This window comes from Lactuca sativa, chromosome 8 (genome assembly GCF_002870075.4).
Source record: "Lactuca sativa cultivar Salinas chromosome 8, Lsat_Salinas_v11, whole genome shotgun sequence".
NCBI classification, from domain to species: Eukaryota; Viridiplantae; Streptophyta; class Magnoliopsida; order Asterales; family Asteraceae; genus Lactuca; species Lactuca sativa.
The window spans coordinates 120,155,009-120,174,313 of NC_056630.2; the positions used below are offsets into that span (position 1 = coordinate 120,155,009).

The window sequence follows — 19,305 nt, forward strand, 5'->3', positions numbered from 1 at the left end:
AACATAGGATGTCTGCATGATGGGGACTCAACCAATCCATGCCGATGATAACGTCGAAACTTTTTATAGAGACCGACATAAGGTCGATTTAGAAAGAATAGCTATAGAGTGAGGGTGCATACTGCTTTGCTAGTGTAGGGGCAGCAGGGGTTGTTGTAGCATGAACAACCACAATCTGTTGTTTCTTGGTGGAGTCCTGTGCCGGTTGTTTCTTCTTTCTGTCCCAAAACTTCCTTTTGTTGTCAATCACTTTAGCTTATTCGAGGACAAGGATTGCTGCACGTTGGTGGACTCCATGTTAATAAGTCTTTGAGCCAAGCGTTTGGCACTATCGAATTTGGTAGGGTTTGAAGACAATACATTCCCTTGGAATGGAGGTAATAGTCCCCAGATATCCCTCTCAATCTTCTTACTTTCTGTGGGAACCATCCCGGGACATAGAGCTACCAGGTCACTAAATCTAGTAGTATAGGCTACTATGTCAGAGCCTGTCATGGTAAGGCTCCAAAGTTCTTCCTCCAGTTTCTGTACCTCACCCCTCGGGCAGTACTCCCCTGTCATTAGGGTTTTTATGCTTTCCCATCCCAATGAGTTAGCCACAATGAGAGTAAGTGACTTGACATGGCCATTCCACCATGTGAGGGCCCTATCAGAGAAAGTAGAGGCATCAAATGTCACTTTTCTTCCTTCAGGGTAGGAGCAGATCTTGAAGATTGACTCCGTTTTCTCGATCCATTGCAACAGAGGAATGATTCCTCCACTCCCATTAAAGGCCCTGGGTTTGCAGTTGGTGAAGTCCTTGTAGGAACACTCCCTATGGTGTTTGTGGCTTTCTCTGTGATTCGAGTTGGTACCTGTTCCAGACCCACTAGAGCCACTAGTATTGAATTGGGTCAGGGCTGTCGTCACATCCGCTGTCAATGCATCTTGGAAAACTACATGATCGAATTGTGGCAGCGGCGATCGTTTTGAAGTTATCGGCGTAGGGTTGGCGTGTCTTCTAGATCTACGAGGCGGCATCTTTCATCTATAGAGTTTTTAAAGATGAACTGATAGTAAGAATTGAATAGTGATTATAAATCAGGAGACTTTAAACCAATTTACACTGATTCAATACGTATTCTGCAAAGAGTTGGAAATAGAGTCTAACACAAGTAATAACCTGTAAAGTAGCATCAAGAATTTGATAGAAAATTTTCCAAAGAAAAGAGGATGCATGTCAAAATCATTGGTATATTAGATGTATAGAGTGTTGGGTTTTGAGCATTCTAACACTCCTAAGTGTACATGCAACCCTAAATACCTTGGATCTATGTTTTCTCTATTATACATGCAAATAAGAACTTCCAAGGTATTATCCTAATCTAGCATACAAAACAATAACTATAGCAAGATAGAATACATACCTCTTTGGTGTAGAATGTCTTCGTGAAGCTTGAGTGCCTAGTGCCCCAAGTGTGACACCTCAAATGGAATCACAATCATCAAAACACTTAGAATAACTTGAGAGAATTCTACACTCTTCAAAATCGGCTAGCCCTTTCTTCACTATCTCTAGTGGCCGATTTTTCCTCAATAATAAGATGCTTATATAGTTATACAATTAGTGAAAACCCTAATTGTCATGACTTTCCATTTCCTTGGATCCATGGGTTCAAATACACCATGGAGCATCCATGGACCATCCTATGGGTTTTAGCCCAACTTGATTATCCATGGAGCATTAGCCCACTATACAAGTATGGATGATTTACACAATCAACCCATATATTTAATTAGTCTTCTTTTGATCACTTAATTAATCCTAGATTAATTCTTGATCAATACTAATTAAATAATCTTATTATTCTTATTATTAATATACTAGAACTTATAATATATTAATAACCATAAGTGTCTTATTTCTCTCATTCAAGTGCATGATGGTATGCAACCCAAATGGACCATGCCGGGTCGGGTCAAGTCTTACCAAATATAGTTATGGACTTAGACATTAATCCAACAGTCTCCCACTTGGATAAGTCTAAAACTATTATTGCGTATGACTTCAGGAACCAACCGGCAATCGTAGCTCTCAAAAGCTTCTGTCGAACTCTGACCTTGTAGATGAACTCTGACCTTTGTCAGTGACTTGTCCATTAGATAAGGGATCATATATTCCTCCATTCTAGATATCATATGGACTGAGACATTGATTATAATCATTCTCTCTGTCCATTTGTTGTTTCCCGATTTCCGATTTATGACGACTGACTAATTGAACAAATCAAATCAGTCCTGGCCCGGCCGAGCACTTCCATTTGTCATCATCAAATCATCGAGGGGCCCACAGATATCGCTTTTATCCCGAAGGTAAAAGGAACGGATAAACTTCGACTCATATGGCTTGTTCTACTACTTGTTGAATCATACACAAAGGCACGTTTTATAGCACAGAGTTACCAAATGCGGTTTCGTGCAATCAATGTACTATCAACTCATAGTAACAACTCATATCTCTAGGTTTGAAGAATATAAGATATTATGGTCTCATGATCACTCGTGATAAAATCCATGAAGTGATTCCAATGAGCGCGGGTTGAATCCAATACTCAGAACTTATGAGCACTCATGATTGTTGTAGCCTTGTCCAACACCTTAGACCTCTACAACCCATCATGACAGTCTTAATTCATATCTACTTCCAAAATATGACCGACTGTGGATGGTTTGAATAACTTAGTCATTCCGGAAGAATAACCCAGTTTATTCGGGAAGTCAAAACATGCAAAGTGAAACACAATAATAATTGAATCCAATATGGTATCAACCCTTTGAACATAAATAAAACACCTTTTATTTATCACCATATGATTACACATTATTCATTGTACACTGTTTCAGCTATCAACTTTATTCTTGAATTTAAAACAATAGTTGTCCCATGCTCCAAGCATGTACACTATGTTTTTTTTCAAAACACTAGTCATGCCACACACCAAGTATGCATACTATGTTTTTCTATGATCTTTACTTTGTGAACTAGATCAATTGAACATAACTTCAATGATTCTCTTTTCACACCCCCAAATCCTTACTGCAAATGCAAGAATTCCAAATTCATGCCATTTACTGAAATCTGTTAGATTCTAAACTTATATGCATTGATCCTCTTGTAATGATTATGCACAAAGTCAGAAAGACTTGACAACAATCATTACAGAGTATTCCAAAGGAGATCAGCTCCTTGGAAACATCCTTCTTGCATTAAGTTTCCTAATCTTAAACAGATTGAAAATTCTAACTTTGAAACATTTCCAGATTCCATTTTGACTATCACTTCTGAACAAGAGTTGCCTCCTTACAGACTATGTCAATATGGTCCTTCCAGAATTATCACTATACTTCCAATTGTCCTTGAGCAACCAATCTTTGGTAAACCTTAGATTGTCCTCGACAATTGTTTAATCCTTTTAGTCATATCCAGTTCTAAACCTTTTCCCTTCTTAATGCCCCAGGCATTTGGAAAATTTTAGAACGGATGAATATAGCACATGTAATCGATCCTATATCCGAAGCATATGGGACACGATTCATGATGTCTTACATAAAGACTAAACCAGTCTTTTGCTATAATATTTCCATTTCAATTTGCCAAGTTCTCATAATTCAGATTATGAAAAGGGATGCCGTAATCATAATCGAATTTTAGAACGCAAATAATGGACCCATATACAAAATTTCCTTATGTTGAGCCATTCCAACATGAAATTCATATATATCCTTGACTAAATGATTAAAACCTCACGATCTAAGCTTATAGATTTGAGATGAAGCATAATTTCCTCTCCCTTAATTATAGCAAAACAACTTTTTCCCAATTGAAACTTTTGTTTTCTATAATTAACATTGCTAACTTGCAATACTTATCATAATTATCATGCTCCCACTAACATGATGATTATTAGCATAAAACTTATGCTCCCACTAGCTTTGACATGTACTCAGAAATCAGCTGGACAGTCTGAAATTTAGATTCATACACCCTTTCCGTAGATAGCTCACCTGTGTGTCTAAGCAATTTCAAGAACCATGAAAAGGGATACCGTAATCATGGTCTCAATTGCTTAGGCATTTGCCATTTCTCACAAGTCCATGTTAGTGTGCCGGTTAACCACACGCGCTCTACTAACGACTTTTGAAAATGCAAATAACACAATTGATATCTTCGTAAAATCTACTTAGTGAAAGCGTTTCCTCACCATCATTTTCATGAATCGGAGAGAAACCTTATGACACTTAGATTTATATGGTGTATGAGTTCCTACCCATATGAATTTGTCAAACCATAATCACAAGACAAAGATAATGACAAATCCAAAACCATATGGATTGAACTCAATCTTAACTTCTTGCCACCTGGCAGCTCAAGGGCCTGCCATTGCTTCCAAGTTGTTATGCAACAAACTGAGAACTCTAAGAACTCATATGCAAAGCCAACTTTAACTGGAATGGGCACAGATATGTCAACACGATAGGTTATAAACCTCAAGTCGTGTGCTAGTGAAGAACTTGAGGTTTTATTCTTGATTATTTCTTGAGACTTTCAAGACCTTTAAGACTCCCACTGTCCTCTTGACGTATAAGACTCCCTTGTCAAACATCCAAGAGATAGTGCGGATTCTAATCAAGAAAAACACTTTACCCAATTGGCCTAAGTTGGTCTTTGTTTTATCCAAAACATCACAACTTACCAATTTCAAATGTACAAGAGTAGAAAACTTTTACTCTTACATTTGACAAGTGTTTTAAACCTTCTTTAAGACATGTCACTCAAATGACAATCTTGGAGTATGACTCTAAGACTTGTATTGGAACGAAGTATGACTCATCTTCTTGATTTAACCATTTCAACAATTCAAGTTCCTCTTCTTAGTCATAAGAATGCACTAAGATTTCCTTAGAGAACTAATTTTGATATGGTTTCTTAATCATTAAGATGATCACAAAACTGATACTAAAGTACTCTCCCATCTTTTCAGATTTGAGAAACTTTTATCCTTCTGCCTTATTTGATTCTTCTTATCGATCTTTAGTGGTGGACTTAATCAGTGCACAAGAATGTGTACTCGATCCCTAAGTCCTTTACTTGACTCACACATCCATGTGAACAAGTAATTAGTCTTAATTTTCCAAAACTTGAAAGTTCTCATTCATCATGCTATACAACTTGCATGATTCCAAGTTCCGGTCCAATTGAAACTTGGGTGATGGGAATCTTTCCTTATTTGGTAAATTTAGACATTACCACAAATGAAAGAATCAATTTCATACTTCCACTCTTGCTACTAATGGAATCTTATAAGCAAAAAAAAATTTCCACAGATGCCATTGTAAGGATATTTTAAAATAAATAAAATCAAAAATTTCCTTTTATTTTAAAACTTTGCGGAAAAACTATCCTTACAATCCATATGAAAACTTGTTGTTATCTATTCCTAAGCAATATCTCATAACTCCTAAGAAGTAGCTCAAGAATCCGATTTTTCAAACTATGCGATAGAAATCCATCTATGCGATCAGATTCAGCATATTCTTCCTTTAAGTTTCTTCACTTTCCTTTAATTCTTAAACCATCACCATGCGACCCGGTCACATCATGTATCAAGAATCTCAGAATAGAAACTTAACAGAGTTAGATAGTGGATTTTACCTGAAGTAGAGTCAAACTTATTGACTTTAACATCCTTAGGTAAATTTGGCAGCTTCGCAACCAATGCCCTTTCTTTGGCAATACAAACATATGGACCCTTTGATAATGGTACACAGGACTATCACAGAATTAGCTTTTCTCTTTACCATTTGGTCCACCGAGTTGACTATAGCCGATCCCTTTCCATTGGGAAGAGAATGCTTTACTGGATATCCAATGTCATCATTGTCAATGTCCATAAAGTTTTAGGAAGTTGATCTTAACAAATAGATAAGATCATTAAGGGTCTTGTCATAGTCTTTTTCATAGGTGTTCCAAAAGAACTCACTATGTGACTTAGAAAGTAGTTGAACCACCAACTTTCTCAAGACTTTGACACCCAACTCTCCCGGCTTGTCAATATGTGACTACATCTCCAAGATGTGACCACACCTAGACCTTGCCTTGCCAATAGGGCCTGAGTGACCTTAAACTTTTCAAGAACTTGTGGGTTAGGGAGAATAATTTGAAGAGGTGAAGAAGTATGATATCCATGGGACATCATCTTCATTAGGAAACCTTGTTTCAAGAGATTTGGGAAGATCATAGGTGTCTAAACCAGACATCTTTTGGGAGATATTCAAGATAGTTGATTTAAAGTCCTTAATATGACACCCAATATGAAATATTAAGGCTAGGACCCAACAAACTATTGTATAACTTAGAAGAGGTATGTCGTAATCCAAGCTATAAAATATTTGAAGGTAGGTGAATGACGATTCACCAATTTCCACCAAGATAAACGAAATGTATTATTAGGTTTTGAAACTCCTAGATCTTTGAGATTCATTGAACTTTTCAAAGGCATGTTTCAATCTCGAGTGTGCCCTTCAGGTTTTGTGACTGGGATGCCGAGGATCACAAAACAAGGTGTGAAGTAACCATGCAAATCACTTGGTACCCTTAATAAATTACCCCTCAATCGATGTGCCGGTTAACCACACACGCTCCATCGATACTATGATAAATATTAAGTCACCCTTTACCTACCTTGTTAAGTCCAAGTTAGTGTGCCGGTTAACCACACACGCTCCACTAACGACTTAGATAAAGTGTAAAGTGTAATTTCATGGATTAGCACCTTATTCACATTTTTCCTAAGTAACTAAGATTGGGTATTATTAAGAGTTTAGTTACTTAGTATTATCATTAATACTTTTAATGAAGGGAGAATTCTAGTCCTGTCAAACCCGTTCGGCTAACGACCCTCCACCAGTCAAGCAAGCGGTGGGTGAGAGTGGACACCCATTAAGTTGCCATTTTATAGGCAACAACCTTATACCCACCTTATAGACCGGCTTCGTGAATGAGGCGTACTAGCGGTAAGACTGACTTTACTCTTATACATATATATATTATTAACTTATAATATTATAAAGTATAAGGGTTGAATTTTAACTTTTAAAATTCTAAGGGCTAACTTGGAATTAAAGTATTCATAAGTGAAAACTTTACAAATTCCAAAACTTGAGGGCAAGTTTTGAAACTATTCAAAACTAATTAATTCCATAACTTATGTGTTTAAAGTAGTTTTAATCCAAAAACTCTTCAAGTTCCATAACTTGAGGACAAGTTATGGAAGACTTTAAACTAATAAAAGAATTAACTTTTCTTTATTTTATAACTTATGGAATTAATTAAGGTTACACCTTTATTTTATTTTATTTTATTTTATTAAATGAAGAGACTCTTGGTCCTCCATAACTTGAGGACAAGTTATGGAGTCATAAAACCATTTAATTAGAACTAGACTCTTCATTTTTGTAACCTTTGCCAATTTTTATGAGTTTTATGATTCTTAAATGTGACTTTTCATATAACTTGAGGACAAGTTACAAAAACACATTTTAGAATCAATTCTTAGATTAATTTGGATTAAAACCAACTATCACATAATTTTATTCATTAATCTAAATTCACTCATAAAACAAGGTAACACAAAAAACTTTTGGTGATCCATAACTTATTCTTAAGTTATGGAATCCTTTAAAACATTAACACCAAATTTTGTAACTCCAAAAAAAAACTTTGAATCAATTTTTTTTTTTTTATTTTAAAACCTTTTCATATCCATAACTTATGGAGGTTTCAAAAAAAAAAATAAAACTCTTTAGATCAAACTTTTAAAACTAATAAAATAATCATATTATTTTATCTTTTATTAAATTTGACCTAATTCAACTCATAAAGCAAATTATTAAAATTTTACAAATAATTAGTTTTTTCACAAGAACAAGTAATTATCTTAAAATTTGACAAACTTCATGTTTTTTTTCTTCAACTTTGAAAATAAAATATTTGCATCAATATAACAGAAAACAACCCGTGGCTCTGATACCACTGTTGGGTTTTGAGCATTCTAACACTCCTAAGTGTACATGCAACCCTAAATACCTTGGATCTATGTTTTCTCTATTATACATGCAAATAAGAACTTCCAAGGTATTATCCTAATCTAGCATACAAAACAATAACTATAGCAAGATAGAATACATACCTCTTTGGTGTAGAATGTCTTCATGAAGCTTGAGTGCCTAGTGCCCCAAGTGTGACACCTCAAATGGAATCACAATCATCAAAACACTTAGAATAACTTGAGAGAATTCTACACTCTTCAAAATCGGCTAGCCCTTTCTTCACTATCTCTAGTGGCCGATTTTTCCTCAATAATAAGATACTTATATAGTTATACAATTAGTGAAAACCCTAATTGTCATGACTTTCCATTTCCTTGGATCCATGGGTTCAAATACACCATGGAGAATCCATGGACCATCCTATGGGTTTTAGCCCAACTTGATTATCCATGGAGCATTAGCTCACTATACAAGTATGGATGATTTACACAATCAACCCATATATTTAATTAGTCTTCTTTTGATCACTTAATTAATCCTAGATTAATTCTTGATCAATACTAATTAAATAATCTTATTATTCTTATTATTAATATACTAGAACTTATAATATATTAATAACCATAAGTGTCTTATTTCTCTCATTCAAGTGCATGATGGTATGCAACCCAAATGGACCATGCCGGGTCGGGTCAAGTCTTACCAAATATAGTTATGGACTTAGACATTAATCCAACATAGAGTTCAGAAATTTTGACCTTGAAGTAGGTCTACAACATACCAACTTAACGAGAAAACTTTGACATCATACTGACCTATCAAAAAATGAACTTTTGATGTCGAACTATAAACATGAACAATAACACTAGTGCATATACGAAGTCTTAATCTATATCCAAAAAAGTGAGTAGGGTATGCGCTACTCGTGAGGAGTGTTGTTCTGCTTCGTACTAGTTTCAGCCCTAAATTTAGCTAACTGGTGTTCTGTTTCAAACACACGCCTTTTTAATGCTGCTTGGCGCCCCCAAAGTTCTCTAACCTCGGCTCGGTTGGCAGCCAGTTCCCTATGCAGTGCATCAGTGTTATTCCTGGTTAACTCTTGGTCTTCATTCAGGTGGCAGAGGCGAACTGTGTTGACTACCATGGTAGCACCAACCTCCACGAGTCGATGGATAGCTGCTCTTGCTTGCTCATCGTTACGAGCAAATCGACGTACTAACACAGGGAGGGCTCTGTCTGCTAAGCCTCCTTCATGAAGGTTGTAGAAGCTTCGGTCCCCATTATAGGGAAGTTGCTGACCTTGTTCACGACTCCACCCTTCTAAGTTTACTGCACACTGAACTGTCGGAGCTTGGAAGTTCTGTCGGGGATTGGGATTTTAGGCAACTTGATTTGGATCATAGACTTCTGGTTCCGAGTAATAGTCTTCTTGAATATCCTCGTCATCCTATTCCTCGAAGTCTTCTTCTATTGGAGCCACAGGGTCGTCTTTTGGTACCTCTTCGAGCCATCCCCGTTCCCTTGATTGGGAAAGTACAGGTCTCCCAGCAGATGAAATTCAACCATTATATATACGCTAGAATAGGGGTGTAATAGATATTAAAAAATCTATAGATGGTTTTATCATGCTACAAATATTCCTATAGTATTTAGTATGTTAAGTTCTAGTACTCCTTTGTAGTAGGGTTTGGTAAGTTTTTAGACTTGTTACAACACCACGACCATTCCTAGGCATATGCTAATAACCTCTCGAATAGATATAGTTGATCAGGCTATATCAGTCCCATACCTGATTATATATATTCCAAAGTCTACTCGTACTGTTCAACAATCATAATACTTTTGCTTTGTTCCAGCTATAATACCGATCTAGTAAGCATGTAAGTACAATATTATACTTTTTTTTTTAAAATACTTATATTTTAAAAGTATACTTTTAGTCAGAGCGCTTCAGCCCCATAGCATTTATAGTTGTATATCTTTTTATGGTTTGATATTCTTAGTTCATTATAAAAAAAGCTTTGATACCAATCTGTCACATCCCCAAACCAGAACGACGGAAACGTTCAGGGGTGGAGGACGTCATGTACAGTATCACAACAATTGCATAATAGTAAAACAAGCAACAACATCCATTGTATTTAAAATATAGTTAATACATGTGTGTTCTTAGAGTTAATTGTATGACACCAAAAATGTATAGCAAAATCAAAAGAAGAGTCTTGAACATGCTCCGTCATCTCAAAAACCTGGGTAAGTGTACCTGTCTACTGGTTCCCTGAGAATACATGTTATTTTGAAAAGAGAGTATCAACGTTTAAGTTGGTGAGTTCATAAGCATTTAGTACATGAAGTTTGTATTTGTTCCATGAAAATGTTAGTATGTTCCCTAGAAAATCCCATATTTTCTCTATTTAAACGAAAAGCAATCTTAAGCATTAAGACCAAAATGTTTGTATGTTATTGTATTCTGAAATAGTGTGAGTGTATGTTTTCCATAAATGTATGTTTTCTTTGGTAGAAAATAGTATACCGCACTTTTATGAACCCTATAGTGTATTACTGCTGGAAAATACTGATAAGTAGTCTTATTACTTAGAATAAAACTACTGAAGTAGTGTTTGTTTTGTAAACCGAATGTTTAGTTAAAGCTTACTATGAGTGAGATTATAATCATACTGAACTAACTAGCGGCCTACACGACATTCTTCAGGCGTCAGAATGTTATGACATTTGTCACCCCTAGACCTGCCGGTCCAACTGTAGCTAATAGTCGAGGTAGGGATTGTTAGTCCTGTATAGATCTATACACAAATTCACGCTCTCCCTCTAGGAGACTCTGGTTATAAAATAGGACATAACACATACCTTATGAGGTACCATGAAGTAGTGTCTCACATTCTAGTATTAACTCGTTTACGTATAGAGCGTATATGTTTTCTTGTTCTTGTAATTGAATAATGTACTTGTAATGAAAAGTAATTTCTACTTATGTATTGATTCATGTAATGTATTATTGAACTAGAAAATAATGTGAAATGGATCTCAAAACTATACCTATTATAGTTTACAAGTGTTATGTTTGCACTGAAAATGACTAACAATGTTATTGAAATAAGTTTAATACTCATATGTATATTTGGCATGTATAATTAAGGTTTAACTGATAGTCGGACTGGTGATCCTATCCTAAGCCCACAACCAAACAAGGAACATGAGTTAAGACAAGAGCAATAGTCCTAAGTATGTTAAATCCTAATTATACATATATATATATATATATATATATATATATATATATATATATATATATATATATGAATATAGTTTGATAAAAATAGTAATTTAAGAGGATGAAAAATAGTTTAAAATGGTTTGATAAGTTGATAAAGGCATTAAGTATCTAAAAATGATTTGTAATCATATGTAAGTGTTAACACAAATACTTTGTGTTTTACTTGTATTCTCCCCTAAAAGCATTTAAAAATGGTAAAACATAGGGGTATGAATTCGCCTTATGTGAGTGTCCGAGTGAAGATATAGTGTAGTAGAGTTAATTCCACAAGTTAGAACCCGTAACAAAACTGAATCCTAATCGCATTTCATGCAATATATGTATATAATTAGTGAATATAGTGGTAAACATGTTATGGAATAGCCTAAGATGTAAGAATCACTTACAAATAAGAGTATTAGAAGTGAACCGAAAGGGAGATAGGTGTTTTCGGCCACCTATGTGTTTTCGGTCACTTGGTGATTCAAGTGGTGTTCTTGGTGAACCCAAGTAGATATGGGTGTTTTCGGTTGGAACAATGGTGATTGGATGATGATTTCGAAAGCTATGAAGAACACTTGATGAATTCAATATGATCTTATAAAGATTCAAGTGGTCTTCGTATGATACTTGAGAGAGAATGTAGGGTTCTCGATAGTGTTTTTGAGAGGGAAAAAGGGAGTTTTGGGCTAACAAGTGTAAGAATGAGGTATTGATTTCAGTCCACATGTGTATATGGACGAAATCATGATGGGACACCTTCGTTGGGACTAGAAAAACACTTAGAATCTCGTGCCAATGGATAACATTTAGGGGATCTCGGTCAGGAACTCTACCAGAGAAGCAGTTTTCAGCCGAGAAAGAGCATCATGCGAAGGTTTGATGTCCGAAGGGTTTACGATCGAGAACCCATTTTCGATCCGAGCGTTTACCTTTATGCGAGGGTTTTCGATCCTCGAATTTAGATCATTATATTGCAACACTTATAAATTAAAAGGCTTAGCTATATCAAAACTTTAGATAAGCTTCTAATAAATAAATAAATCAACGAGTTTGACTTTTATTTGACAAATTTTGACTTTTGTTGACTTTGGCTGACTTTTACAGATTTGAAAATAATAGGTTATCACACATACACATTCAAATACATACACATAAATATACATACACATATATAGACGTATATATACATACACACATACATATAGATACACATACATATACACACATACACGTACATACATACATACATACATTCATACATACATGTTTCCCCTTATTATCATCATTTTTTATTATTATTTATGCATTAAAAATAGTTTATTTCCCCTTATTGATATGTTAAAAGTAGTTTTTTTCATTTGTTTGTGTGTTAAAACACATTCATTACTATTATTATAAATTATTATCATTATTAGTAATATCATTATGTTTATAACTATTATTATTATTAGTACTATAAGTATGATTTTTAATTGTTCATGTCTTAAATATGTGAAAAAACGAACGAATTTTTTTTAAGACTCGAATAATAATAATAATAATAATAATAATAATAATAATAATAATAATAATAATAATAATAATAGCAATTACAAATCCGTTGGTATTTCGTAGCTATTCTGTAGCTAATATCTTCCGTTGCGATGTTATAGGTATTTCGTAGCTAATTACCGACGGAATACCTACAGATATATTTACGCCGCTATTTCATAGCTAGTTATATACAAAATACATACGAATTTATTTCTATCGATATTACGTAGCCATTCCATCATTTTCATACATACATAACCATTTGCATTGATCTTTATTTTACATATTATATTTTATATAGATTATATATTCGTATTTATAAAAATAATAAGATCACGTATTAATGTTAAATAAAATGTTATTTCTCAAATAATTTTCGTTAGAAATTTTGTTTATAACTTATATTTTATTTATTTTTATTTACCGAACACTTTGTATCATCCGACTACAAAGCTTATTTTATTATTTTTTTTTATTTTGACCACTCAATATATAAAGTGCTCAATATATTTTTAATTTTTACACTATCTTGTGACATAAAATAAATGTCAACTTATCATTCCATTAATATTAAACTCAAAATAACTGATCCTTCCAACGGTTTCGTCTCTCATTGATCCCTTTAGAGTAGACGGTATGGGCATTGTGGCGTGCTCGTTATGCTGAGGTGGCACCCTCAACGGCGTTGTGACCGGAGAGAACACCCCCCCCCCCTTTCTTGTTGCATCTTGTTGTGGTGCTTCTTGTTGTCTCCATGACAAGAAGAAACGAGTTTTTCTATTGGCTGCCAAATTATCTTCTCTATCTCTCTCCTCTTAACATGGTGTTATAACACCATGAACACCACTCTCTCTTCTTGTTATAACACCACCATAACGGACCCATACCTAATGGTCTTGGAAAAATAGATTTAAGAATAGTTTAGGAGTGAAACACATTCGGTTAAAAAAAAGCCTAACCAATTTGGTGGAGGTTTTAATTGCAAGTAGATATAATATCACAACCCAGAAGCATATTTAAAAAACCAACAATTTCAGCACAATTTTATTCAAGATAGCTTATTATACATAGAATAAAGGTAAAAGACATTAAATGCGCAGATACATTTTTCCAATTGTTCACATTTTATGGTACCAATATACACCTTTTTGCTCGCTATCTTCATCAGGCTCGATGTAGATGCATTCCTTGGCCTCTCTATACATTGCTTTGAAAATCGGAGTCCTGTCGATCTTATAAAACTCGCCCAAGACTGGTTTAATTGCATCCCTTGCCTCCTTTGCATGATAGTGTGGAATGTATGAAATCAAATGATGCAAGACGTGAGTGTGTGTAACGTCATGTAAAACCCTATTCAGGAAGCCAAAGTCCCTATCGATTGTTGACAAAGCACCTCTGATCCAGTTCCATTCAGTTGAATCATAATGAGGTAATGACAGATGGGTGTGGTGCAAATACGTGATCAAAACAAAAAAGACAAATACGCCTAGCACTGGAACTCCATATATGCAGGTTACCCAAGCAGCTCCTTTGTTATCTACTAGAAGTTTAATTGCATAAAATGCAGCAAGAAGACCAAAATCCGATAGCAGAACTTGAATCCGTTCACGCTGGGTGAAAATTGGACTCATCGGATCAAAGTGGTTCGCAAACCTTCCGTATTTCTTGCCAGAAATATTAGTTAAGAGGTATAAAGGAAACCCAAGGGTCAACCTAAACACCAAGGTGAACACTCGACCAGGTGGGTTGTTAAGAATTTTAGAGTAAAGCGTGACTTTGGACTTGCGTTTAGGAATGTAAACTTCATCGTTATCAAGTGAATTTGTGTTGGCATGGTGATTTCGGTGGCTGTATTTCCAAGAGAAATAAGGGGTGAGGAGAGCAGAGTGGACGATGAAGCCGACTGTGTCATCAATCCACTGGTAGTCACTAAAGGCATGGTGACCACATTCATGACCGATGACCCATAAGCCAGTAAGAATGCTTGCTTGGCAGAACCAGTAAACTGGCCATGCTAAGTAAGCTAGAGGATAAGGAAGAATAGGAATATATTTATCGGCAAGGAAGTAGAAGACGTAAGCAACAACGAGATCATGAACAACATAGTAAGATGAACGGATGAGAGATCGCTCGAAGCAATGAGCAGGGATTGCTTTCTTTAGATCACTTAATGAGAATGGTGGCTCAACTGGGACACGTTTTAGTATATCGTTGGCCTTACTTGGATCCAACATATTACCACCTGCACCCATGTTGCTTTTAGATGATTTATCTGCAAATGAAAGAGTAATATGAGATTTATGCAACTTCAATATTCTTTTCTTGCTATTAATAGAAAAAAGTAGGGAGAATTACAAGAACTCAAAGCCCGTGAGGGGATATGAGAGAGAAGTTCTCTTTGACTTGTTGGGTTCTTACTGGATTTCGACGAGCTTCATATTTAATTTATAGTGAGTTGCCAACATTATTGGCTCAAATAGTTTAATCATAATAATATGTATATGAATATAAATATTTATTATTTAAAGAATAAATAGTTTTTAAGATATATAATAATCAAATAGGACTTCATATTTAGTTTATATATAAATTATATAAATACGTTTAAATAATATTACAATGATGTAAAAAAATTATCAACTAAATAGAAGTATCAACTTGATTTTTGTTAAAACCGGGTTCATATTAAATTTTTTTTTTTTTTTTCTTTTTTTTGGTTATCCGATTTGCTTAAATCCAAATATGTTTTTACTGGATTTTGGCATTAGATATGAACATCTCGTATAATTTATAACGATACAAATTCAACTGATCTCTTTTTAATATGTTTTCCGAGATGCCTATACAAAATCCATTTTATTTATTTATTTTTTTAATTCAAATTTACTCAAACCAAATAAAATACTTGTAAAAGTGTAAGTTTTTTTTGGATAAAGATTTTTCAAGAAAAAATTCAATTTTAATCGGATTAAAATCTGGAGTTTTTAAAATTGGATAAAACTCGGGGAAAAATCAGATTCCCATTTTTTTAAATCGAGTTAGTAACCACCAGATCATTTATATTCTATTTTGGTTTTTTCAAAATCAGTTTTAAAATACTTGGTTCGAATATTTTCTGGATTAAAAAAATCGGAGTTATGCAACCAACAAATAATTATGAATTATCGGACTCTTACTAAACGTTTGATAAAAACCAGTCAGATCATATGCAAATGAATTGCATGTCTTTCAGAAATTGCAAGGAAGATGCTGACGTGGTGTTTCTGCAAGAAAGTTGCAACACCGTTGAAAGTCCATTGTGGCGGGTAGTGGTGTGCTCTTTAATATCTTTTCACACTACTTGCAGGTAGCGATATTGATTACAGTTAGTCAGTGGTGTGATCTTTAATTGCGATTGATAGTTTGACTGTTTGCTATTCTTTAAGGAGGACTCGTCAACGATAACCCCTTAGATTAAGTGAAACAAACAATATGGAGATTCATAAAATAACAAAACAACTATGAATTTTGGTATATATTGTTAAAGAAAATTAATAAGATACTTCAGTTATAGGTTAATAAATCAAAGTATCCTCATAGTGCTCCAGGTGGACTTATTATTGTGGCCAAATTGTATTCTGCATTTTGTGCGTAAGAGACTTTTATGCAATTCCTTATTTGCTGCTATATAGGTGAGAAAGGAACTCACTGGAAAGTGAGTATCGACTATTGACTATTGACTATTGAATTACTTGTGTGAACGAACATTGCTGTTGGAATTTAGAAACCAGAAATTCTGTACGGCTTATGTTTATTGAATTTTATATTTAGTTGGAGTAAAAGATAAGTACAAGTACAAATTGAGGAAAAATTCAGGTATCCTATTGCAATCTGAATCCGTATCCATAATCCATAATTTCAGATATTCAAAACTCCGGATTTTCGAACATCCCAAGTGGCCGGTTTACATCATCCACACCGATATGATGATACAAAATTTTCAATTGTGTTAATTCAGCCTTTGTATTTGCTCTTATATCAATACAATATCAAAAGTATTTCATATATAACATCAACTTATTTATTTTTTTAACAAATATCTTAAATATCGATAACTAACCGTTACTGAATAATACATTCAAATGAATATAATTATTAATAGTTAAAAAAACAAATAATTTAAGAGATATATAATAATCGTTTTTAAAAAAAAAAAAAAAAACAACTATATATAGAGAAAAGAGCTAGTTATGAGCTAGCATCATAAAAAATACAAACTAATTATGGTTTCTAGCACAATACATATTTGGTTTATAAACAAACAATACAACCATTTCATTAGTGGCCTACCACTGAAATATTCTGAGGGATGTGTATATGATAGCCTGTCTACCCGAATTCTAATTTTATTGTTGTTTTTTGCTCGTGTGGTAATGGTGGTTTGTTTGAGTTCGTCTAAGGTGACTTCAGACCATCAGTCGTGGTGCGCATAAGCTGGCCAAACGCACTCGTTTGGGGAGACTCATCTTTCTAAAACATAAATAATACAAATATATTGAAATAAATGACAATAATATAAAAAGTTATAAAATAAATATAACTACAAACCAATAAATGATATGTTGACTTTAATTAACTTATTTGCCCATAAATATCCAACTTGAAAGCTATGAGAATGTGGTAGGAAAATGACCTGACCTCTTAGCAAGAATGTTGCAACACCGTTGAAAGACTGCTGGTGTCTAGTCTTCCCATTCAAATTAACGAAATTTATTCAATTTTGCTAAACATGTTGACGGAACGTTTAGCAGAGACCATTTCCCCACTTGAAACCTAAGTAGTACACTTTTTACTGTTTTATTTTTTTATTTTTTTATATTATGTTGATTCTTTTGATAAACTATGTTTGCTAGTTATCATATCTAAAATGTATCACCTTACATGTCATATCGAAATGGTATTATAACATCAAATGGAGAAAATTGTCAACTAGTTATAACATCTTTAACTTTTTATGTCATCATTTATTTTTTTATTTAATTTTTCGTTTTTTTTTTCTTTTTTCAATTTATTTATTTTTGCTTGTTTCTTTTACAATTTATTTTTTAATCGCGGATTATTTTAAGGAAAAAACGAAACACGTAATTTAATTAAATCATAGAATAATCATATCATTCAAAATTTAAAATAACATTACACACCAAATAAAAAAAAACAATGTTGAACAAACAAAAACAACATTGTTCTAAAAACTAAAAAATGATCAACTAGTCATCCAAATATTGCTTTTCGATTTTCTCCTTCATCTTTCGGAGTACTTGCACTTCTCCTGGTCTTATATTTTCTTCGGTAGTCTGGAGAATTGTTAAATCCTTCGCCATTTGATTTTTCTCCGTCTACTTACACAAAAACTCCAAGTGTTCACGTTGCACATCAGCTTTTGTTGGGCGATCAGATTGTGTTGGTCGAACTTTGCTTTCATTTCTACCAACTCTTGTGCCCTTTTATCAGTTTCGTCTGCATGACATTGAGCGTCTTTCGCTTTGTCGCGTCCGATCAGTCGGCATGGGGGGGGGGGGGGGAGGGGGAGATCTCTTTGATGTCATCGGGGATGTCATCCGTGTCGGCATTGAGGTAGATGTGCATTCGTGCATCGAAAACGTCAAATGAACTAGAATTACGAGACCTCTTTGATTGTGCCTCTAACGATGTTGGTGCCTTAATCCATTTTGGATCTTACCTGACAATCTCCCATATTTTTTCAAATTCGAAAGTGTGCCCATTTTAACTTGATATTGTTCTCGTGCAGCTTTGTACACATCAAAATCATTTGCATCACTTTGCTTTTGCGATTCTAGTCTCATGAAAATCGCATTAAACTTGGTGCATCGGCGACTGATCGGAGTCCACTTGCTACAAAGCATATCGAAATTGCGATATGTTTGTTCCTTCATAAGCGCATGGAAATTGCCAAGAACGAATTCCTAAAACCTAATTCTTTGCATATCATTTCCAATGGTTGAACTCTTTGAAGTCCCACACCATGCCATTGCTAACGCGTACTGATCCTCTGGTGTCCACCATAGTGGAGGTTCTTCTTCAGTATAGGTGAATGCCTTCCTTTTCCCTTTCCCTTTCCCTCTCCTTTTCAGACTGCCTCCAACTCGTGTTTCTGGAATAATTTCTGGTGGTGGTTGTGTGGTTGTTTGTTGCATGGAACTGAAAGCACTGAAAAGGTTTTGTTGAAGATTTGGGTTTCGTTGCATGTAAGGAAATTTAGGAAATTGCATAGGGGTGATTTTGAGTTGAGTAGGTTCATATAACTACCGTATTGTATGAAACCCATTGGGACGAATGTGTTTATGTGTGGAGGCTGGATGTTCATGTTTTGCTCCATATTTGGTTGAAAGGGAAAGTGATTTTTTGTT

The 19,305-nt window shown here is 34.4% G+C and overlaps 1 protein-coding gene across 1 annotated transcript; it reads right to left on the reverse strand.

Annotated features, from left to right (window-relative positions):
- Window positions 1–13,913: 13,913 nt before the first annotated feature.
- On the reverse strand, window positions 13,914–15,367 carry LOC111904205 (delta(12) fatty acid desaturase DES8.11). The gene is made up of 2 exons (XM_023899981.2): window positions 15,254–15,367; window positions 13,914–15,170 (listed from the first exon to the last, which is right to left on the reverse strand). Exon 2 carries the CDS (start codon window positions 15,148–15,150, stop codon window positions 14,017–14,019), a length of 1,134 nt encoding a protein of 377 aa, XP_023755749.1. The 5' UTR covers window positions 15,151–15,170; window positions 15,254–15,367; the 3' UTR covers window positions 13,914–14,016.
- Window positions 15,368–19,305: the final 3,938 nt, after the last annotated feature.

Bases quoted from the DNA above. Each gene is read 5' to 3' on its own strand.
- LOC111904205 (XM_023899981.2), bottom strand. From the start codon at position 15,150: ATGGGTGCAGGTGGTAATATGTTGGATCCAAGTAAGGCCAACGATATA.